This window comes from Danaus plexippus, chromosome 25 (genome assembly GCF_018135715.1).
Source record: "Danaus plexippus chromosome 25, MEX_DaPlex, whole genome shotgun sequence".
Taxonomy (NCBI): Eukaryota; Metazoa; Arthropoda; class Insecta; order Lepidoptera; family Nymphalidae; genus Danaus; species Danaus plexippus.
In genome coordinates this window covers 241543-267703 of record NC_083553.1, presented here as the reverse complement: position 1 = coordinate 267703, position 26161 = coordinate 241543, and the positions used below count along the sequence as shown (strand labels likewise).

Genomic DNA, 26161 nt, shown 5'->3' with positions numbered 1-26161 from the left:
CACTTTTGCTCTAAATTGCAAAACTTACAAGTAATTAATTTAATAATTTTATTTAATAATTACTTGTAAGACATCTCCAGTAAACGATAACATCACCATTGATACCTTCACAAATTCTTCGTTCTTGTTTTAACTCAATCTTCCAAATTGAAAGGGAATAGTGAATTTATACAAGTGTAATCTGGTTCTGCTTCGTCTATTCCTAAAGGGTTTTCCATTAAGGGCGCTTGATCTTTGAAATGCAAAAAAAAATACATGTAGGAAAGATATTTTTATTTGGAAGGTCTATTGACCCCATTATGTATGGAATATGACATCATTCAAATGACTGCCACGGCTTCGGTTGGTGGCGCACACACGAAAGGTCCAATTTTCGATGACTCTGGCGCACAAATCGGGCTGTATTTGATCGATGGCGTGGCGTATGTTGACTTTGAGGGCATCGGTGGTTTGCGGCTTGTTGGCATAGACCTGCGACTTAAGAAAACCCCACAAGAAAAAGTCCAGCGGGGTCAAATCGCACGATCTCGGTGGCCAGTTCACGTCGCCTCCGCGCGAGATGACCATGTCCAGAAATTGCTCGTGCAGAACTTCCATCGTAGCGTGTGCTGTGTGGCACGTAGCGCCGTCCTGTTGAAACCACATGTTGTCCAGATCCATATTCTCGATTTCAGGCCAAAAGAAGTTGGTTATCATCGACCGGTATCGCTCACCATTGACGGTGACGGCCACACCATTATCGTTTTCGAAAAAATACGGACCAATCACGCCTCCGGCCCAAAATCCGCACCAAACAGTCACTTTCTGCGGGTGCATTGCCACTTGGTGAACCTCGTGTGGATTGGTCTCGTCCCAAATACGGCAATTTTGCTTGTTGACATAGCCATTCATCCAAAAATGCGCCTCGTCGCTGAAGATGATTTTTTTGCCAAAATCGGCGTCAACTTCCAACTGCTCTAATGCCCAGTCAGCGAACACACGGCGCTGTCTATGGTCATTAACCTTGAGCTCTTGGGTCAGCTGGATCTTGTACGGGTGCAGGCTCAAGTCACAACGCAAAATTCGCCAAGTTGTCGTCTGCGAAAGGCCGAGTTCCTGTGCGCGACGCGGAATTGACTGCCGCGGGTTTTCGAGGACACTGTCGCGCACAGCGGCGATATTCTCGGCAGATCTCGCGTTACGTTGACGCACGGGAACCGGCTGATTGTTAACTGACCCGGTTGACTCGAATTTGTCCACCAATCGACGGATAGTCGACTCGGCAGGACGATCATCGCGACCGTAAAACGGGCGAAGTGCGCGGAACGTTGCTCGAACTGAAGACCCATTTTCATAAAACAATTTTATGATTTGCACGTGCTGCTCGACACTGTAACCTGCCATGGTGGTTTGGGAGGACGGAATAAATATAACACACTACATTTGACAGCTGTAACTCAAACAACATGGCCGCAATCAGCTGTCAAAGTTCAAGCGTCCCTATTGGAAAACCCCATACTTTCCTAATACTAAATAAGAATAGAATTTATACATTAAGACTCAAATCACAAGCGATTATAGTTGACATATTAATAAAACATAGGACTTAAAATACTACAACTCAAAAATATATTACCTTAATGAATGAAGAAGTCAAAAGTTAGAATGTAAAAGAAGTTATTGAGTCGCGTCATAGATCATCAGTGACAGTCAATAACTGACCAGCCTTATATTACAAAAAAATATGGTCCAATAAGGCCTCTATTTCATAATTTCCTCTAATCATTGACAATTTTGTGATAAATCTGTTTTAATGAAAAACCTATGAGCTCCAAATGAAGGTACTTTGGCTTTGACAAAGCCATCAAGTTACATAACTGTTTCACACTGTGTTACCTACAAAAATGTTTCAGATCATAAAATGTTTTTGCTTGAAACATCAATATCGGTTTGTTGATGCTGGATAATCTATTCAACGAACTACCTCCGCAGTGCATGGTCATGAAACTATTTGTTTTCTTTAAAGAACATCTTGGAATTTGCACTTTTTGCCCACGACGAAGAATTAGCTCCTGCTCCTAAATTGTTATCAAAATTCTCACATACCTACTAATTTTATATTCATACTTCGTGTAGCTTGTTTTTGGATCACCAGTGTTATAAACTTCCGCAACTGCTCGAGTTACTCTGAATTATTTCATTAATTTAATCTATTATTAGTTGACAAAGTTAATACACCGTTTGAAATTTTGAAAGTACGGCCAAAAAACTTTCATTGTTTTATATAGCCATTCAAAACTTACTTTAATTATAGGAAACCAAAATAGAAGATGAGCTTATAAGAAATGTTTGCATGTAGCTTTGTTTTTTGAATTTTTCCTCATCATATAAGTGAAGGTTGTACCGAAAGCTACTATTTATAAAGAACTATTAAAAATATCTTAATGTTATATATAAGTTTCGAATTACTTCTAATGTTTTGTTTACTCAAAATACTTTACTTTCATTATGTGATAAATGAATAATAGCTTTTTTTTTACTGACTGTTCTTTATTATTTTTATAAGTATTATTATATTTTACTTCTATGCCTATAAAGTAAGCATCTTTATTAAGTAAGCTTTGATTTAGTTATTATGTCATTCCACAAGTGCTTCATTCAATTCTATTCAATATAGGTGTAGTGAAATGACCTTGATTACTATATGATTATGTGATTATGTGGTAATCGTGGTGACATTAGATTAAAAGCATAATGCATTTCAACAATGGCGGTTTATTCATTGATTATAACATCACTACAATTCATTAGTTAACATTTATAATTCAGTTAACAGTTATAAAAGGTTTTTAGTTAATACTTTTATTTAATTACGAAATATAACTACTCGACTATGTTAAAATACGGACGAGCGCGATACGAAAGATTATATAAGGATATAGATACGAGTTGCGAGCCAAACAATCTCCTTATCATTAAGAAAAAATACAAAACTGTCTGACTTTATTCATGGTTTTGAATCTTGATCAGTCCCAGGAATGAATGAGAAGAGATTACATGAAGCAAAGATGTGGATCTTGAGATCGATTTGCCAGGTGATAAAATTAGATGAGATATAGAGGTTAAAGTATGAATACGATAAGATTAGGGAGGAATGCCATAATACAAGAATATTGCTCTTTATAAATGTAGGAGGATACGAGCGGGATAGACCAGAAGAAAAAGGGATTGCGTGAAAAATAACGTCAATGTAAACGGTGTATCTATTAAGAATGGAGAGAAGAATATCTTGTGAACACACGTATAAGGTAGAACATGATGAATACAATAAACGTAAATTAATTTGGTATATATATATATATATATATATATATATATATATTATTGTATTTAATCCTTAGGTAGAAACAGACGACGACACTTTGAAATTCTTTGTCTTTTAAAATATCTCTCAGTAGACATAGCTTAAGACTAATACATTAAAATAAACAAATCCTTCTCTTTAAAATGTTGCATGTAGGAAGTCTCTCGGAAGTTCAACAGAAGTGTTACTTGCATTTCTGAATGTGATTTAAACATTTCCTATCAAATATTCAGCTTGTTTAAACTTTAGTTCTCTTTATCATTAGTTATAGGGACAATAATACGTAAAAATGTTAAACTTCTTATAGTTTTGATTATGCTTTAATAAAATAAAAGATATAACTAAAGTAAATAATAACTTGAAGTGCATTAAGTACTGCTTTTGATATTTTAAAAAATAACTGCTATTTGTGGACATATATTTAATGGCACACCTTACCAACTGAAGACTTATTGTAAATTACGGAATGCCTTCTGCCTTCTGAAAATTTCTAGTTCCAAAAAGGGATTTTAGTGATATAAATTTTTATGTTTAAAAAACAATCTTTATTATATAATAAAAAATATATTTAATTTGTAAATTAGTAATAAAAGAATATTTTATTTCAAATCAATTAAAACATAGTAAAAAAGTCTTTTATCGTTGCAGGATGAGCATATATAAAAACAATATTTACATTAATTCTGTAAAAGTCAATATAAAACAAAATACGTAGGAGAGTTGAAACTTAAATTAGTTAAGAACTAAATTACAATCAGACAGAAATAACAAAATATTCATAGATGCTAACCAAGCTTGTGTTTGATGTCATTCATGACCACAATTTTTATATAAAATGTAAAATTTTATTTAAATGAAACTAGTATTATTCGGATTTACTACGCGGATTTTATTATTTAAAAAACTATCCTCGCTCGGGAAGACAAGTATATACCGAGATTAATTCGCGAGGCTATTGAAATTAAAAAACATCCCAATTTCAATAGAGAAGATGGCTGGAATCTATCAAACACCTGGGACCCCGTTCTTAAAAATATAAAATCCCATGGCCGAAACCACACCGCAGGACCTCAAGACACCGTGAGCGCATTCTGCCGGCATCCAGAGCGGTACGCCAGAAAATTAAGAAATCGATGGCGGTAGATGATAAATAACAAGGACCAACTGACAGACATTCACACCTCGTCTGCCCGTGATCACGGTTGCTGCAAAGTAACCGAAACGTCGGGATTATGTAGTTTTTTAAATAATAAAATCCGCGTAGTAAATCCGAATAATACTAGTTTCATTTAAATGAATACTCGCGAAAATCTTAGATCTCATTATGTAAAATTTTATGTTTAATACGTTTCTCTTTGTTAGTGTTAGGTAACAAAGTCTCATGAAGTGCTAACATTCAACACATGGAAATGACACAGAGCAAAAGGACATAGTTATGAAGTATCCAGATGAGAGTGTGATTATGTAATCTTTTACAAATAACTTTTATGGAATTAAGAAAATTGTTAAAAATTTATAAAAAATATATTTATTATAAAACAGTTTCTGATTGAGAAGTCAGCTCCATTTCAATTTCGTTTCTTAGACCAGAATCTAGAGTGCAATAGCTCTTACAAAATAATAACGATGATAAATATCACAAACACAGATGTGTAGGAGTGTCTTTTATGTACTTTAATAAAGAATCTTTCCATACAACTTTGATTAAAAAATAAATATATTTTGGTTTTGAATCACAGCATATTTTACTGAATTATTTTGTTACGAGGCTATACGCAATTGGACTTAATATTCAAGAGATATATCATTAAAATAGGGACGGAATGTATAAATGCGATAATTAATTAAAAATATGCTATAGATAAAAAAAATTAATATGTCCTTCATAATCTGAATGTAAGGAGGCTGGAGCTAAGAACCGGGGTAATATATAAATTGTATTTTTATTCACAGACATTTTTATTCATAGATATTTTGATTATTATTTTGCGTCAGCTAGAAAAATAGTAATAGATTTATATATTGTGTCGTTTTTATTTATATTTTTAAATATCGTCTACATTCTGGGAACACAAGGAAGACCAAAGACATTTCTCAGACACCATTTCATTTACTTGCTCCTCAGAGACCGATTACACCAGCACAAACAAGCTAGCAATTTTTATAAATTTATTTGAAATCTTCTAATTACTATTTACATTTACATTATTATAAAAATCCAAACTTTGGATTGATTTTTGTTTGTTTGGATATTTTAATAAAGATATCATTAAAACTTGTCTTGAAGCCTTCAATTTAAATTTTGTAAATCATAGCTTTCTTTTTGTTTTAATTATCATTTACGTAAAATCTGATGCACATTTCCGGTCCTAATGTGATATTTGAAATAAATAATATTGTAACCTGAAAGTATGAAAATGTTACATTATAATTTGTTATTGAGATTTTCTGGTGTAAAAAATTTCTGTAGAAAATTTCTCAGCATTTAATGGTTTCAACGGTACCAGGTCTATAGCGTTATAGGGAGAGGAGCTTCAACAGTGCCTGGGACTTGTAACGCAGATGTAGGTTTAAGGGGAGCCTATCTATCGTACTATTGGCCTATTATTATATTTTTGTTTGGTATTTATCTGACAAATTCCGTTACAGTTTGGACAAATTGATTGAAGTTTATACATTAGCAAATATAATTAAGTCCTTATATATGAATCCAGAATTTGTTAGAAAATTCTTAACGATCAAAGTGAAAATAGTGTTCCTTATTATCATTTTAAACGATTTTATTGGAGTCCTAAAATAAATATTAGGTCTTCCTAATATTTCTAATTCCTTTATTTAACTCTTAAACATTTTTATAAAGATATAAAACTAGCAAGAACTCTGGAGGTTCCTTAACACAAACAAGCTACGTTACTTCAGTCTTACTTCATTATTTTGGTATAAAATTTATGTTTCATCTCACGAGAATTCATACATTTTTATAGCTTTCTTCACAGAAAATATAATATTTTTATATAATCGGATGTTTTCATCTTAAAAATAAAAAATACCTACTACACTTATAAAGATTTACAGAAACATTTATAACTAAATTATCAGTAAACAATCGAAGTTTACTTGTAGATAAAAGCCCAGTAAATATATATTTTTGTACGTCTATAGTTTAATTCAAAGAAATCAGTTATGCTATACATTAAATATATTTTAATTTTGTTCTCTTTCCATTAAAACAAATAAAGATCAGCGCCTTTTTACTTGAATTTATAAAAATTGTGAAGAGACGAAGTAATTCAATATAATAATTCCACCGATATATTCGTCTTTTAAGTTATCATATAAATTTCATTATTATTTGTGTAATATATTAATTTAGTTTATGATATGAAAGGATGTTTTCGTCTGGAGGTTGTTTTTACTGCACGTTCCTTCGTCTTGCACGACTTCTCATTGATTTTCAGATTTAATGTTAAAACGAGCATGAAACAAAACATTTTAATGTAAAAGATTTCTCTCATTTCATCCTTTTTTGTAGGCAGTTCTAAAACTATTCCCAAATATCAAACTGTCTAAAAACATGCATTATTATTTATATGTTGACATCCGGAATCCATCTTGAGTCAAGCACTTGTCTTTTTAGCCTTTTAGTCCAGTTTTCACTCCCTTCTGGTGCAAGTGCTGCCCTCTAATGTGAATTTAGCTGAAGAAAACTTGCACATTTGTCTCCCTTCCAACGTTATGGACTGTGAAATAAGATACGAGTGACAATGAATGTTCGTCACGAGATTCCAGTCTGGACAGGTTTGGACAGGTAATAAAAAGTAATTTTTCCTTAAAATTGTTACAGTAAAAAAAAAACTTCCCACCATTGCTCGACCACTATCAGAAAAGCATAAGTTTTTAAAATTTCAAGGTAGCTTTCTCGGACAATAACTGCATATTTAGGTTGATTTATAGGCACCGAACTTCATCCGTAGAATAATTAAAGGAATTCGCATACCTTTTTCATGAAGTCAACTCTAATAATGCCGATCCCATCTTCATTAGCAGTGACTCAAGCTAAAAATACTCCAAAATGTCACAGCTAGTATAAGGTAGGAAGTTTTTAAAAAAATAAGAAAGTGCTGACATTACACTCAGTTTTCTATCAACATTCTTTCTGATCCCTAAAAGCGACGGTTCACAACGTCGGATATTTAATTTGAAACAGCTGAATAGCTTTGTTCATATAAAACCTTTCCAGCTTTTCTTTACAAACTGGAGACTGGTTAGCGAAGCTGGATTTAAGTCAACCCTGTTTTCCCTGTTTTTTATATTTATTACACTTGCCAGCCGTTAGGGCTATCATCGACACCCTGGATATCTGCATGTGAGACAGACTGGATAGCAGAGTTTCTACACCAGGACTACATCAGATGCGTAGTTTATTAACATGATTTTTTACTGGCCAACCAATCGCCTCACATTCTGAGCGATTGAGTAGCCTTCACCATCAATATTCTGCAACAACTGGGCTGAACAATGGATTTCATAAAATCTGTGCTGTTACTGACTCAATGTCTAGAATGTCTAGGCATTTCATGGAACTCAAAACTAAACACGAAGTTCCTGTCGGAACCGAAGTGCATCGCCCTAAGCATAGCACTTCAGCATCAGATTGGCCAAGGCAGTAGTTGGTCCCCCAAACAGGCCCAATTCATTTTGGGGAGACTCAACTTTGCCTAATTGGTTGTTTGCAGATGGAGATCATAATGTCGGACAACACTGCATAGCACAGCCGACAGCTCTCTTTAAATCATCTGTATCACCCCAAAATAATTGCAGAACCAGAGGTTCTCAAGTTACACTGATGGTTAAAAGCTCTCTTAGCTGCACTACCCATACGATTGGGCTGTCTCTAATAAAAGCGTGTCCGGAATGGCATGGGAAACATTGGAAAAATTGCACGAAGTTAGAGATAATACAGATAGATTCATCTGCGTAAAGGTGAGCCCATGTAGTAAAACTATGTGACATTGGGTTTAGTGGATCGAAACGAGACTTGCCACAATGCTTTCAATGGTCAGTAAAGATATGACCTTGTCTGGATATTTCCACCTCCAAACCTCATTCGGAAAAATAATAAGTAAGTTTTATTGTTAGTTAAAACTCTCAATATATGTATATGCGTTGTAAATGTAATGGACTCGTTTAAAACTAATATAAATATGAATTATCAATTGCTTTTCCTTCATTTTAATTTAATTTTAATTTAATGAAACATTTTTACTCTTTATGGTGTAAAAAAAATGAGTTTTCACATTATTTAAAGTTCATAAAATAAATAATGATCATTATTATCTCCCCACATTAACTATTGGAATCAATACACATGATAAAACTCTAGTTTGTCGCATAGCTATATATAAGCGAAATTACTATCGAGGGACTCTAATCACGTTATACGAACCAAAATATTGTAAATCATATTGTTGTGTGTAATAAAACTGTATGAATATAAATTGATTATTATTTTATTTAAAGGTTGATTTGACTTAGTCTAAATGATTTCTAAGTCAAAATGTCTTTTTTTTTATTTCAACAATAAACATTAAAAAAAGTACATATCTTTTACGAAACAAATATGCGATAGACCCGGCACCCGCACGGTGAATCCATGGAATGCTGAGACGTGTCGTCTCTTATATAAATAGTTGATTTTGATTTGATTTCATGAAAAGTAAGTAAATTAAAGTTTACAGAAACCTATTGTGGAAATATTACTTCAAAACTATTAAAATCTATGTATTACTTTAGTATCACTAAAAACGACTAGTCTACCGTATAACATCTCACAGTATTCAGCGTGTAAATATATCTGCTTTTTTCATTTTTATTAAAGTGTGCAATATGCGTGTAAACGAATTTCGTTCACTAAAAGAAAAGTTTAAAAGCTTTCAGAACTTCATTTCCAAACTTAAATTAGTTTTGCTTGCCTTCATTTTTTTTATTGGAATATTTTAGAGAGGCATAGATTTTATCAATAATATTCAGTGATTTAGATTTCATCGCTTCACTGTTATCAATTTTGTTTAATATAAAACTTTTTCAACGTTTATACGTACTTGAAACGTCAAAAATTTAAAATGTTTGTAAACTTTTTTAATAATTCTTGTAAAAGTTATTTAATATGATACCTCTTTGTCTTCATTCTTTATATTTACGTCTATGAATAGTTTTATAAGGTTCGGGCTAAGAATAATCAAAGGTTAACTAAAGACATTCTTACATTTTTTGTTAGAAATAGTTATCTAATGATTATCATTAATTTCATTTATTAGGGTATTTATATTATATTGAATAGGCTTGCCGACGAGATAATATTTTAGCTCTGATGAACTTATTGTACTAAAGCTTTCAAGTTATATTAGACATATTAGTCGATTGGTCGTTCACTCTAATTGTGGGTAGACACAACTATCACAAGTGGAAAGACAGTTTTTAGCCCTACGTGCGTATGGCGGTTGAAGATGTTATATCAGACAGAGCTCCAACATATATAATGTGTGTAATAAAACTATTGAACACATAATAAATAATGTATAAGAACAACGTTTTTCACAAGTTCTAGACAATACATTTCTTTAGAGTGTCATGACAAGTTATTATCCAAATCACAGGTAGCTCAACATAGAGACCATTATATTCCTCTTGGTATACAAATTCATATTATAATATTATAAATATATAACTGCTATATTTTTTTTATGTTCTTGATATTAATATAATAGGGACAAAGGTTTCGATTTCTTTTGCTAAAAAAACAAATATCAATATCAACCCAAATATAATATTTATATTATAAAATATCAATTTTTATTTTAATGAAAAAAATCAAATACTTCCTATTAATTTATTACAATTATGTTTTACAAGAGTTGAAAATAAAGTAATAGATGTTTAAAACATCTTCATTTCAGTGATCCTATTCATGTTACTCGAGTCTGAAAGTATGAGAAGCAATCCTCACGAGATAAACATGGTCTCATGGCTAACACGTGTAGTTGCGGTTAAGTGTACCATATACTATGTAGGTACATATAACCTGTAGAAGTGATAACAAAAGCTTTAAAAACAGTGACCGTTTTAAAAAACTTACATAACTTTTTACTTTTAAATTTACTTTTAAGACATTTTTTTATTGTCGTAAAGTTTTGTTTATAATTGAACCATGCTTCTAATTTTAATATTCGATTTGATTTCAATGTTCATCTCAAAGTCCCGACTTCAATAAAATATATTACAAAGTTAGTGTGTTGAGTGTGGACACAATGTAAGTTTAGAACTCATTAACTGGTCCCTTGTTTATAATTTTGTACCAGTTTATACGTCCTCGATTCACCCCCGGCTAGCCATAATTATCAGTCCCCGCATTTATTACTACATATAAATTGTTTCTAATACATAATTTACTCTCATTCAGAACTAATTCTATTATAATGTAACAGACCATCGTGTGCCAAGTTGATTTCCTTCCGACACTATATATTCATATATAATAAATACTTAATATATAATAAATATATACATATACATATATATAGATGAAAATTAATAGTGGGTATGTTAAAAGGGTTATTAGAGTTGTCAATGGACTTGTTATCATAAATGTGACGTCAAAATCTTGAAAAAGCGTGTCTAATAATTCGATAACCCATAGAAAAGTTCAATTCATTTTATTCCGTTGTCTTTCATTATAATTAGTATTACAATTGCGAAGGGAAGAGGCTGTGTATTAGTATAATATCATGTTGTTTATTAACGCGATGGCCAATTCATTTCTTTTTACATGTGTCAGGTCCTTGGTGATATTTAGATTTCATGTGAAAAACTGTCCTTCTATCTCAATCTACACATATCGTATAGATATATAGATACCATTCACCTGTACATGTATTTCTTTGTTAAAGTATGCTAAATTATAATGTTATATTTACTTTCTAACCAAAAATATGTATATTAGTGTTTTTAAACTGACTTAATAACGCAAATCCTTAAAGTCTAGGAATGTTTAATTCAATAAAAAAGATAAATTTAAATCCTATTTTAATTAGATAAAATATTTATATTCCTTTGAATTAATTTGAGATGGTTTTAAATTGAATAATTAACTTGAGGTATCGAAATCTATTTAGGGTCTCAACCAGAGCGAGTAAGATCTTTTAGAGTTCGTGAAATATAAAATAAATGACAGTTAAATCCAAAAGGAATGGTTTTATTCAAATGCGACGTTCAACTTAAATCTTATCAATATTTTATCAATGTAGGTTTTTATCTAAAATAAAAGGCAATAAGCCATTTACTCTTCTTTACGTGTATGCAGTAATAAGAAATAAATTTAATCTGACAGATAAGAGTAATAAGTGAGAGCAAAGTAATGATAACACACAAAATAATTGAATTTTATCTTAAATGTCAATGTCAATCAATCCATGAGATAGGGAAATATCATTGCTACTTTCCTCTCGGCGAAAATTAGACAACTTTCCTTTTATTCTTCATACAATTAATATCGTAAGATACCTCAAAGTAATAATTCTTTATTATGTGTTCCGTTTGACATCGGAAGTCCTTAATTGAAAGAGGCGTCATCTTTTTCTCGAGTCGCCAATAGATGTCGCTACTTTTATTCGTCACGTAATTCCTAAAGCGCCCCTTTTTGGAACTACGTTTTAAGCTACAATGAACAAGCCACCTTTTAGACCATTGTTTGTCTCGAAAAGATAGTATCGTATCATATAGTAGTATAATAGAAATGGATTCATATTGCAAAAAGTTAAATAAAAATAAACAAAGGTAAAAAAACTTCTTAAAGTGATTTGAAAAATCGATATTTTAACCGTAAAGATAGGATGCGCACTAATGAACGCAACCACTATCACCAGCCACTAACCCCATGTGACATCCGGGAAAGTGAGAGGTTAAAGCATATCTAAAAATTGGCCTGCTTAAAATTCTCTCTCAAGAACGTTGCTAGCTTTCAGACAATTAAATTAACTCTCAAAATAAATACAAAAGAAATTGACTTCCAATTCCTTACCATTCCTAAAACAAGTTCTATCAACTTTCCTCTCTCTTGTAGTTACTTAATCGTAGATGGAACTTCTCACCTCTCTGTAAAGTGTATTACTTTCATAGCTTAACTAAAGTTGAAATTTTCCATGTCCCGTCCAAGATATTGATCTCGTTATTGTGAGAATGCTTTTCTGTACAGCAACTAAATGTTATTTATAAAATAGTTCCTGATTTTGTTAATTTATTATTATATGTATTTTTTGTTAAGATTACTTATGAGAAATCCTTATAAAGCAATATGACTACAGTTCATTTACTATTTACTCTTTGTTCTTTGTTTTAATTTGAAAGGCGTTTGAGTAAGTTTGCCAAATAAGAGTTGAATCAATCGCAAACTGTAATTATCTCTCCAATATTGCAAACTCTTATTAAAATTCTGCGCGTTGCATTCTGAATGCAGATTCCAATAAAGAAACAATTTTTTCATTCACAATGATATCGAGACCTATTTCGTATTGCATGAACGACTTCCAAAACATAAAGCTTTCGGTGAATATTATGAATAGAAGAGGATTTGCTTTGTTCATACGGTTATTTTAAACAAAAGATTATTCTCAGAGACATATTTGCATATATTTTTATAATTTCTTTGAACACACAAGTGAAAGAGATACAGATTAAAAATATGTTACTCGAATATAAAACGTGTATAACATCCCGCACACTTCAACTTTAACTGTTGTTTAAAACGATAATTAAGTTCATTTTACACACTAACACGTACAATACACATGTACCTACATATATTTCTGTTATAGCTATGATAATCGATGTCATCCCACAAGCGCTCCATCAATATTTAATTCAATTTAGGTTTAGTACAACCAGCTTGATTATTATATGATGTCTGATGCGATGACCGCTGTTGTTAAATTATAAATAGTTAATTTTATCATTTGCGGCGTATTAATTAATTAAAGAGGATCACAAATGTACGAACATTTGTGATTGATGAGGTCATTCGATTCATATTATTAGAGCAATATTATTGTAATTATGTCGTATTATAAATCGAAATGATTTATCGTCCTTTAATAACAGCTCGGGGCACTGTTTCCATACAATCTGGCAGCAACATCTGTCTGTCAAGTCACAGTTAAAATATTTGAAGGCTTACTTAAATCATTGGAATTAGAAGGGTTTATATAATGAATTAGAATATAATTTGTCTATATTTTTATTAAATACTGTTTTTGTTTAACTTACACAGAATGAGATCATTTAATTACAGATAACTTAATTATAATGAAACTTGTTCGTTATTTATGTGAGTAGAACGTTTTGTTTAATCTGATTTTTTACAAAACTTGTAATTATCTAGTGTAACTTAAGCTGGTATATATTAAATATTAATAAAAGCCCTGCATTTTTATGGTTCCCACAGCAATGAAATAAAATACAAAAGACCCTCATAATTAAAAATCCTGTTTTATGTATTAATATACTTAGGAATTCGTATTTCTTATACATTTACGGGCTTTCCAATTTTTTTATGAAATTATAAGCATTGACTCGTTTATTATTTGATCAATGTATTAATTAATAACTAAACTAATAGGAAAATATGAAATATATTGTGACTTAAAAGAACGCACATTAAATTATTTGGTATGTAACAAATATCACCGAAAAGTATATAAAAGAAATTAGTTCTTAGCACAACTATTTTGTGAAATTAAAAAAAAATAAGATTTTTATTTGAAGTTAAATTAAGTAAAATTAAAATGCTCTATATTTTTTTTTTAATTGAAGCAGTTACTAGCGAACATATTGCATTTATTTAATAAACTCGTATACTATTACTTTTTAACAAAAAAAAATCTTATGAAAGAAAATACATATAACTATAATAAACTAAGATGTTTGCAAAATCCTGACACCTGTGTAAATTTCCGATAACTACACGGGGTTTTCACTACAGTACAATACTAAAACGACACTAGATGGCGCTAAAGCACGGTTTGTTTTTGTTATAAATTATAGATGGCACTGTTTCAAAATAAAAATATATTAAACTCTTCAAAATAATAAACAAATTAACACAAATTGTATTTGAATGCTATTGTTTCAGAAAAAATATAAACTATATCCACCAATTATTGTACCAACTTAATTCTAGCATCTGAGAGAATTCTCAAATGACACTTCAATAGGTATCGAAGTGAATAATAATGTAAGTAATGTTTAAACTTGTTATTCAGTGCTTGATTTGAATGAATATTTGATTAAATAAAAGAAAGTTACTTTTAAAAATGGAGGAAAATTAAAATAGACTTTTTTGAACGGAACTATGAGCAAGGATTACAATCGGATTTAGTCTCCAGAGAAATAGTTACCGCCTCCAGCCCTCAATAATAACGGAAAGATACAGAAAAGACACAATCTGTCTCATAGTTACCAGTGTGATCTCTCTAAGGACAAAATGAAATAAGGTATTTATTTATAACAAGGAGCTAAAATCATTTTCAGGTTTAGGACAAAATCAAAACAAGCAAAAGATTTCTCAATAGTTGGGTATAAATGTATAATGAATAAAAACCAAGAAGTAGTCATTACCACATGGGAAACTTCCTAGACGAACATTAAAACTAAGACTATGTATTCCAAACGAGTTTTATTAATGAAAAGCTTTAAATCTTTAGCAAATAAAAAAAGGTTGGTAATTACTATCACTTCCGGTGTTCTGAATAGATCTGTTAACTGTTAACAAGTGACCGAGTTAATTTCTGCCGCTTCTTTCCTTTTTATTTCCTTCGCCATATTTCCTATTACCCTCAGTACTAGTGCAGGTTTTCATTCAAATATAATTAAAATTTTTACACGAATACATCTGGAGTGGAACTGTTGCTCTAGTTTATATGAAACTGTCAAGGTTTTTCGTATGTTGTTGTTTCTCGTGACGGTTCTAATCATTAGTAATCTTTTGCTCAATTATACATAACACTATGTAATATACACTCCTTTCGATCACGCTCAGGAACCGTATTTGGGAGTATATTATTCTAATAGCGTTTTGACTAGCACTTCGTAGGCTATAACCTGATGAGTCGATTACAAGAAAACACCTTGATACTTAAATGATTTTATATCTACGAGTACTACCGTCTCGATCGGTATCCAACAGCGAGTGACCGATCGAGTTCCGTTTAAAAATTATACCATACTCAAAAACAAAATAAAATAATACCCTACGTAAAAAAAAAAACTATCACTTTACGAAAATAAATCGGTAAAACATTTCCTTTAAATCGATATAAGTTAAGTAGTCATAATTTAATACAATTAGAAGTTATAATGAATATTAACGTCATTTAACAAACAAAATGTGATATTTTCGCGAGTATTCATTTAAATGAAACTGGTATTATTCGGATTTACTACGCGGATTTTATTATTTAAAAACTACATAATCCGAAACGTCGGGATTATGTAGTTTTTAAATAATAAAATCCGCGTAGTAAATCCGAATAATACTAGTTTCATTTAAAATGTGATATTCCATATCAAGGATTAATATGTTGGTAACAATTATCAGTTAATTTTTTCCCTGCTTATTTTCCCAAAAAATATGAGGTATATATAGTTTCATATACAGATTCTGGTATGGATGCATTTATGTTATTATATCGTAGTGGCTCATTCAATTAATATGAATGATCAGGAAGGCTTGAAGTCCTAGAGATTAAACGAGCTGACTTGACCTACATGTATGACGTTTGTTCCATTTTCACAACACAACTGTTAATAATGCCAATAACTACTTAATTATTCGGGAGAAATACAAACGTTAATGTCACATCAATTATTATATGATCATTTGGACCAAACAATTTATATTAGTTTTAGTTATTTCTATAAACATTTTATTACCGGTTCTCGTACTGATATAAAATTTATAGGTTTGTAAAATGTTGAAATATCACTTTATAAAATAAATAAAATAACAAATCCTCGATAATGTTGATGTGTATTTGTATTGTAATTTTAAATATATTTTTTATAAATTGTAACAATGACACTGAAAATGATAGAGGTGAATTAACAGTTAATGATATTGCGTCTACGTTAGTGTCTCTACTAGGGGTAGATGCAGAAAGCAAAAGAATCAAGGATCTGAACGAGAAATTAAAGAAAATAGACAGTTTTGTGGTTGACAAAGACAAATATGCTGAATTATTACTAAATGAAACGATGACCACCAATTTGAATGAAACCAATTTCTTCAATGCCTTAAATGAATCTGATCACTTTAGATTCCTGATTGAAAAGGAACCCAAAAATTTATATTTAAAATTGAAAGAGAAAATGAATCGAGATGACATACTGAGGATCGTTTCAAAAGCTCATCTTAAATCTTCGAAATCTGGAAGAAAAATGATGGTCAATATAAATCCTGATTACAACGAAAAAGACGAAATCATTGAAGAAGTAGTCGATGAGATGATCGCAAAAATGCCTACAGACCAACACAAGTTTAAGTTTAGGAAAGATGATAATATTTATTGGGGTAAATAAATATTATTGGTTTTAGTGTTTGGTATTTTATTAAAATCACACAATTTTTAATTGAACGATGTATTGTTATTTTAAATATTCAGATTATTTCAGACCCTCAGGGAGAGTTGGAAGATTTAAACGATTATCATAAGCATAACGGGAGACGAATATATAAAGGAGAGAGAACGACAATAAGATATTATCCATTTATGGTGTCTGTCCATGTGATGGGAAGATTTTGGTGTGGAGGTAGCATCTATTGGCACGACCTGGTTTTAACTTCAGCCGCTTGCTTACAACTGTAAGTGTTACAAGTATTAACATCGGAGTCAAGAGGATTCTATAGTATATTTTCATTATAACAAATGGAATTTTTTGGCATGTATACGTATTTAAAGTACTCTTTAACACTTTTTATGTGTAGTCTTTTATGATGGGTCCTTAATGTCGTGTAAAGATTTTTATGTCACCTTAACATCACTGGTGTTTTTCCTATTAAGATATTCTGGTATATAGTGTACTAACGTGTCTATTGATTAATATAAATGTTAATTTTATTGGTGAATTTTAGAATGCACAACAATCGTTTCTTCCGTGAAAACCCGGGTGTTCTAAAAATACGATTGGGCAGCAACCATAGTCGAATCGGAGGAGAAAATGTTGAGGCTCTTGAAGTCAGCTATATTCATATTAGTATCTTCTTTGTTTATTAAGTATTGTTAAAAATATTTGTTTGCGAAAGTTTTATTTGTAAAATTATTGTATTTAATTATTTTTTATGTCTTCCGTTCAGGTATATTTCCATCCGGGATACAATCCAAGAACTCTTCGACACAACATAGCGATCATTCGTCTTCGACGTCATCTGTTCTTCAGCTATCATCGCATACCTAAGCTTATTGACATCTCACACACAGAAATAGGAATCTCGCCGACTTCCGAGGTTCTGGTTTTAGGATGGGGAGTGACAAAGGTGAAGTATAATTTTGCTTACTAATAGTTGCTACTTAACAATAGCAAAAATTTTTTACGGAATCGTATTAATAATCGTAAAGAATGATTGCTCTCTTATATAATTTTTCATGATGTTTATATATATTTTTTAGATGTCACAAAAACTTGCCTATGAGCCTGTTTACTTGAACCGAAAGTTTTTACCAATTTATCCAAACGTGTTTTGTAAGGATGTTTATGGAAAGTGAGTAAAAATATTTCATAAAAAACTTTCTCAAAAGTTGTATATTAACTCATTTTAATTATTAAAAAGAGTTAATATACAACTTTTGAGTAAAATATGACATAACGAAATGAAATAGAGAATTATTAATAATTTCAGAAAGTTTATATCAGAAACAATGTTTTGTGCTGGAACATTAACAACTGGCGAAGGAGCCTGTGATGTAAGATAGAGATAATATTACGCTATTTATTTATTCATTTATTTAACATAAGAAAAAAAATTGAGAATGTTTTTTCATAATCAAATTGATTTCATTGTATTGAATTTCATTTTTTTATTTATTTATATAAGAAATACATAAACATTAGGAACTTCATATGATTTTTTTAATGTATTCATATGCTCATAGGTCTTGAGTAACTTGAATTATTAGATTTCATGGTAAAAAAATTGAAAGATTAAAATATTTCCACTCTGGGTGCTTTCACCAAAATAATATCAGTTTTGCGCATTTTTCCAATGTACCCCATTCTTTCTCCTTTCTCCATATCAGTATTTATAACGAAAGTAAATGCCGGCTTTTTATAGTATCGAACTGGTTTTTTATTTAAGCTTTTGGTATGATTTTATTTTAAAGCTATTCTAGAATAAATTTTTTTGTAGTAAAAGTGAGTGAGAGAGTGGTTTTCTTCACAGCATGATGCAGGAGGTCCCGCAGTCATTGCGGGTAAACTAGTCGGTATTATATCGTTCGGCCCTTCCGTCTGTGGATATCCTAACGCTCCGACTGTATTTACACTTGTCGGTGCATATTCTGACTGGATTGAAAGTGTTAATGAATCTGTAAGCACGTTTTAAATATATTGAAGTTATTTGGTTTTTACAAATCAAACTCAGAATCGAATCTTTCTCAATATTTTTTTAGAAATAATCTCACTGTCGATAGAAATTTTATACCTGTAAGAGAATTTTTACTCGTTGAGTGTGAATAGCCATAACATAACGAGGCTTGTTTTAATTTAACTCATTATCAATAGGAATATTAAGTCTATAATGAAGTTGGCTTCTGTCACTGTCCGGATTCTCGTTAAGATAAATATTTCCTATTCACATTTTTATATTGTCACTTAGATTTGAGAGGATAATAATGAAAATAAACTGATGATGGTTATTCGTTTACAGATGCCTGGATACTACAGGGGCAAGAAACGGACTACTACTTTAAAACCCATAACATTCGCAGAATATAAGATAAAGAAACTGTACAAAGATATAGCTGATCTTAACAGTGATAAACCTGCTACCGCGACGACAGAGGCCAAAATAGAGCTTCTGCGGCAGAAAAACAAGTTGATGCATGATGATTCTGACTACGGATTTAGTATTTTATAGAAATAAAATAGATTTTGCCGTCATAAGTTATATTTCTCACATTATATGTACTGTGGTAATAATATTCTCTTATTCACAAAGAAAAATAGGCGACTAAATGTACAACACTGTGCGGATGAGTTAACAAAGCTTAAATAAATATTCACTTTATAACCAAAGACTTGCTTCGCTTGCTTTGCTTCTTGCATGAATAATTAATTTTTTCAATCTTTATGTTCTGTTACATTTTAAAGCACACAATTATAAATATTCTTCTTAGCTATAGGGTAGACCTATTAAGTTTTTATACTTTAAAAGTTTTTGAAGCAAAAAATAACTTACGCGTCTGGGGAATACATGAGTAAAATAAGATTTAAATATTATTAAAGGTTCTTCTTAGTGTTCTTTACGTTTTAGACATCTGAATAATAACGTTTAAAACTTCTAGAAATGTATTACGGTCCATAATACAATGTGGTTACTAAAATAGCTCAATAAAGTAAATTCAAAATGGAGTAGTTAATTTACGTGATTCTACACCGTATCATCTTTGTAACTACTTTTTACTGGAAAATATACATACGTGGTTAACACTGAAAATGTTTAGAACTGGCAAGTTAGAAAACTTTTTTGAATTTCAATTTTACAACTCTTTGGTAACCTAATGTAGTATTTTTCATTCCTTTGTGATTAGTTTTTGTGAATTAGCAGCAAATCTAAAACTCTTGTTACATGTGAAAATAAACCTAACGTGAGAAAATTTTCGTTCAATGATTTATTACGACTTTCGTTGTGGACTTACTCAACAACAAAACTTAATATATAATATAATAGACTGCGATTAGCATTTCTTAATGAAGCCCCACCTCTTGCCACTATTTACAGTTGGTTTAACGAGTTTAAGAGTGGATCATCTCAATGATGATCCGCGCGAGGGATGTCCTTTAACAGCGTTTTCTGAAAATAACATCAGTGCTGTGCGACGCATGATAAAAGAAATTATCAGCTGATTATATATAAATTATTATCAGCTGATGCCGGCAAGCCTAGGTATTAGTTCAAAAAAATAGGTTCAATAATATTATACATCGATGTCAGGGATCTTTGTACCAGATGGTTTCTCCATGCTTTAACCGACGAGCAGAAACACCTTCGCATGGACTTGTGTCGCCAAATATTAGATAAGTTCAACGGCAGTGACTCAAATGCTGTATTTGACATCGTCACAGATATATCATCATATATATATATATATATATCATATATATCATATCATTTATCATCATAAAAGCTGGATATATTGCTGCGAATCCAAAATCGAGAGACAATTAGCCCAATGGGTTTTTCTTTTCGAGGATATGCCAACTAAGATAAAGAAAGAAAGAAGTCAAGGAAAAAAGGTGATTGCCTCATTGTCAGGTCAGAAAGGTCATTTCGCGACAGTTGTGCTATAAGATGGAAAGACAGTTATTATAGACTAGTATGTAATTCGCTGTTTGCCAGTTGTCTTGAAAAAATCTCATAGCACCGTTCTTGAAGCAAGGTCCTAGTTCTCCACAATAATGCTTCAGTACACTCCGCAAAACGGACTGTTGAATGTTTGACCAAGGCGGGAGTCGAGATAATGAGTCATCTGCCACACAGGTTGACCTGGCGCTCTGCGACTTTTATTTATTCCCAAGAACTAAAATAAAAATTTATATTCGCTGTACGAGCCCTGAAGGTGCAGTGAGTGAAATGCTAAAAATGCTATAAAAGAGACCTAAAGAATCAAGCCATTTATCATTTTCTAAATATTTTCAGTGTTACCTGAGTATTATATGATATGGGTGATTGGGTCCATTTGATATAGGAGACTCAATTCTTTCCGATATCCGTAAAAAAGCATTAATTCTATATGATTTCTGCATATCTTCGTAATGATATGAATAAATATGAAACAAATTTTCAATTATGCGCTTATTGAAGAAAAACAGCGGAATATAAAGCGACAGAGAAAGGAATCATTAAAAAGATAAAAGAAAGATTATGTTAAAAGAAATCGAGCTAAAATATAATAAATGAAAGCTTATTTAAAGGAACTCTTACTATATAGAAAAATATTAACATAGAAACTAAACCCACTAAAATAAACAAAATCAAATGGAAACCGAATGAAGGTTCATAAAGAGGTAGGCCAAAGACAAAACGTGAACTTGTGAGGTTGAAATAGCAACTGGCTCCAAGAAAAATACCAACGAGTTTATTCAGCTGTTGATGAACTACCACTCACATTTATTACTGTACTTAATTCGAGATATTTAATTGTTTCGCAATGAATAAAATTCCTTTATTTTTCTATGCAAACACCATTCTATGGAAACCAGGAGGCAAGAACCTATTTCCAATGACTCAGAGATAGTTCGCACCCAAAAATATTTCAGTCATGAAGAAATCAATAAACTGTCGTCTGTAAACTCAAATATAACGTAATGTGTTTGGTTTTAAAAATAATATAGTTTTTACTTTTTCTACATAATATGACAAAAGAGTAGGTAAGAACCTAAAATTGAAGTAGGTATAATGAAATGTTCAATGTCATTATTCAAATTTACCCTAATATATTGTCATTCCTAAAAAACTATATGATTTTGTTTCTTACGAAGAGGTTTTTTTTGTGACAAAAAGTTTACACGTGTAGATTGGTATTAAAAAAAAGTGTAAGAAAAGGTTGAAAACCGTATTAATCATTCAACGGATATAACAAAATGATATTTAAAAAGTATGCATTAGTGGAGAATATCAAATAATACGTATTAAGAATCCTGAAACAGGAAAAAGAAGTTGACGATCAAATCCTCGAGTTAATTGACAAACAAACCAAAATGTTCTAACAATCGCGGGCGCCCCGGTGATATCGGTGGTTCATAGGCTTATCTTAAAAGTTTTCAAACGAGTCTACCGGTGCTTCAATATTAAGCGTATTGAAGAGACAAAAAAGTAAAAAAAGATTCGAAACAGGCTTCATATTTTCAAAATGGCAAATTTAACCACCAAGTAAGTTTCACGGACTTGTCATTTTTGTAACAAATCTACAAGAGCCTCCAGATTTATTTATTGCTATTATTCTTTTATAGAGTGATTATAAAATTTGAGTAAAACAATAAACTACTAAAATAATTTTACCTGAACAGTTTAGACCTACCTCAATATAAAGAAGTAGAAAATTTTAACATATGAGAAAAATTTAGTAACTACAAGAAAAATGTTGATTATAAATGATAAAAAATTATGGCGGTACTTAAAAAAACTTCTAGGCTTAAAAATGTCCGCTTATCTTTACCAAAGTAAACCAACAGCTCGGCCACAATTTCCTCACAAGAGTAAAGTACAAAAGTTAATTTCTTTTATGTTTTATTAAAATTTATCTTCGAATTTGTGTGTTTTTAAGCTCAACATTTTATCATAAAAAGACATTATCATCTTATTTGTTATAATGCTATTGTGTGAGGTTTGGTTTGAGAATTCATAACTAAAGATGAACAACAAGATTCCAAAGAAGTTTAATTAATTTAACTTTATTTATTTTTTATATGAAACTCAATTACATTTAAGAAAATATATTAATAATAATATTAATATAACAAATTTAATGACTATTGTTAAAAATTTTATATATATATGTATGTATGAATCTATATCGTCTCAGTCATTTGTAAGAAAATGTCTTTCAAAAGTAACAGTCAATAGCGCGCTGCATTGTCATCGTAAAAGGTTTTACATTCAAGTGAACAATACGCTTGTTGGCAGCCTGAACATTCCTGCAACCGGAAATTACTGAATTACGGATGTGACGTCAAATTGAACATTTTTTTATTAAAAACTTAAGTTAAATAGGATACAACCGTAAAATTTGTTAGTAAACATGTATTTACTCGTATTATTTCCTTATAGTATTTTTTTAGTAATAAAAACTAATATGGTATGATAAAATAAGTAATACAAAGCCATCCCAGATATTTTGATGTAGCAGATGCAAACATAAATCAAACTAGAATTGGTCTTGTTACATCTGATTCCTAAGGAGAAGATCTAAGCCAGTAATTTAGCTTCATAAAGTAATCAATCACAGCCGGGATCAGACAGAAACGAATTTCTGGAGATTGGGCTTACGTTTTTTGGACTTTACTTCAACAATATCATTTCTATAATGGTTTTGACGTAGATTTGACGATACAATTTATAAATAATACTTTTGTTTTGCTAACATGTAAATAATAATTTTAGCATTATTATTATTTTACTTTTAGTTTCATAAAAACTCACAATATTTTTTCATGCGTTTTTTATAACATTTAAAATAACAATGGTTCAATTATAAACGTGGACATTGCAAGTTCTAAGAACACAGGATAAATACTTAGTCAGAATCCTAATGACAGTCATTAGCTAGAAAAATGTCTACATTCCGTCTGTCCGTACATTTCTCGGTGACATTAACAACAACGTTAAGTGAAATTGAAAACGCCCGCATTCGGTTTCAACACAAAGAAAATTTTATTTTAAAATTACTCTCCTTTGTTTACAAATAAGAGCCATAATTAAGAAAGCGTCAGTTTTCATTTATAACTTTTTTCATCAACGACGAATTTATAAATTAAGAAAGTTACCTAGAGAGCGGTTTGTGAAGAGCCAGAACTTAGTAGAGAATTATGATCCTACTTAGACACATGTATATTATAAAATACATATGTGTCTAAAACCTATAATTTCAAATCTGATAAGCGGAGTTGAGCGTTTAACGCGCGATAGATAGGGGCCCCTTAAACCTACACCTGTCGCAAGTCCCAGGCGCCGTTGATGCCTATCTCCCAGCAACGTGATGGACCCGGCACCCGCACGGTGAATCCATGGAATGCTGAGAAGTTTTCGTCTGAACCTACGACTACGAGGTTGTGTCGATATTAAAATGAGCTATCACATTTCTCGTGTGGTATTACGAATCTTCTGGTTCAAAAACCAGGTTTGAGCAGCTGAGTATCACTCTTTATAAACCAATTTATACAAGTTTTTGGCTCCAACGATGTTCGTACTAGAAGTTGCGCCTATTATAATATATTATAATATTTAGAATCATTTTTATGATTGATTATAATTAAATTAATAATGAACCATTGTAATTTTGTAATGGCAACATATAAAATACCTTGTATTTGAAAACTGTAAATACTGGCTGAAGCCATTTTGTTACACTTTATTGGAAGTTAAGCTGAACTGAACTGTACATCGAACAGTAGCATTAATCACCATGCTTGCTTAAGACGGGTTGGCGATTTCAAACTTATAAATTGAAATTATAAGTCCAGGTTTCCTTACCATATTTTCCTTCAACGTCTATCAGTGGTGTCTAATTACTTTTAGAAAGTACATATGAGTCGGAAAAGATTACATTGATACTTGCCAGGTTTCGACGTCGCGCCCTTACGTACGAGAGGCGGGCCTTTTAACCTCGAGGCCACCACGACTTAGTACCATAAATTTAAACATATTTTTGAAATTACATAAATCGCGATTTTTTAAAAATTGCATTGTATTAAAAATAAGTACCCTTTAAAACATTCAATAAAATAGTTAATGCTACTCTGTTCGTTCACATCTGATCTACAATATTGAAAGACTTTTACAGTCTAACACAATTATCTCATCTTATTCGCTCTGTCGTCTTAAAAATAATTTAACAGCACCTAGTCGTATTTTTACCTTTAAAAATTTTTTTTTGTCAAAATTTGTTAGTATATTTTAAACCACAATTCAAAAATAAATCATAAAAGTAACTATTTTTATTATTATTTGATGTTATAACGACAATTAAATCTATTACATATAATGAAATCGTTCACGTGCTCAATTCTGTACATTGAAAATAAATGAGAGTAAATCCCTATAGGGGTATTCCTAGAAAAACAGATGCCAAAAATATGATTATTGAAATTTAAGTTCGTCTGTCTGTCTGTCTGTTGTACACTTATAACTTAAAAACTACTGGACGGATTTTATTAAAATTTTATATGGGGGTTAATGATCACCTGGTGCGATATTTAGGGTACCTTTTAAAGCGGAAAATGCCTCATTCCCATGGGAAAACTTTTAAACTACTTTGAAGTAAACTTATGTTAAGTTACTTACATTGAACACTTAATGGGTTTTGATAATGACATGTTGTATTTAATTGATGTACTAATTTCCGAGGGACAAACTATGAGTTGTGTCGGTGTAGATCTGCGAACGCCCTGTTTTTCTCATGGACAGTTATATGTAGCTTTATCTCGAGTGAGTAATGCACGAAGCCTGTTTATACTCACTGAAACTGCTAATACGACTTCTAATATTGTTTATGAAGAAATTTTGTAGTAAGGTACTTTTTCTACGCGAACAAAGTCGCGGGCACAGGTAGTTGCTAATAAATTATATTTTGAAAATATATATTGACACACGTTAGAAGTCGCTTATATACACTCGTAATTATCTCTACTATAATTAAGTTTTTTTTTTATCCCTCGTCCTAGGAGTTCTCTTTTTAATTCTTCGTAATCATAGTATACTTGGGAGCTTATAAATTTAACGTATCCTAACTTGCTTAATTATTTATACCATTGAGAAAAAGTAATACATATATATAC

At 31.1% G+C, this 26161-nt stretch overlaps 2 protein-coding genes across 3 annotated transcripts in view; one reads left to right on the top strand and one right to left on the bottom strand.

Annotated features, from left to right (window-relative positions):
* Positions 1–26161, bottom strand: part of LOC116775096 (inactive dipeptidyl peptidase 10) — a 489500-nt gene that overhangs the window by 247976 nt on the left and 215363 nt on the right. The gene's annotated exons all lie outside the window — the stretch shown is intronic.
* Positions 16328–19681, top strand: LOC116775442 (coagulation factor IX-like). Its single transcript, XM_032668343.2, has 8 exons — positions 16328–16961; positions 17063–17252; positions 17523–17625; positions 17745–17924; positions 18058–18149; positions 18288–18351; positions 18828–18974; positions 19314–19681. Exons 1-8 carry the CDS (start codon positions 16412–16414, stop codon positions 19521–19523), a joined length of 1536 nt encoding a protein of 511 aa, XP_032524234.2. The 5' UTR covers positions 16328–16411; the 3' UTR covers positions 19524–19681.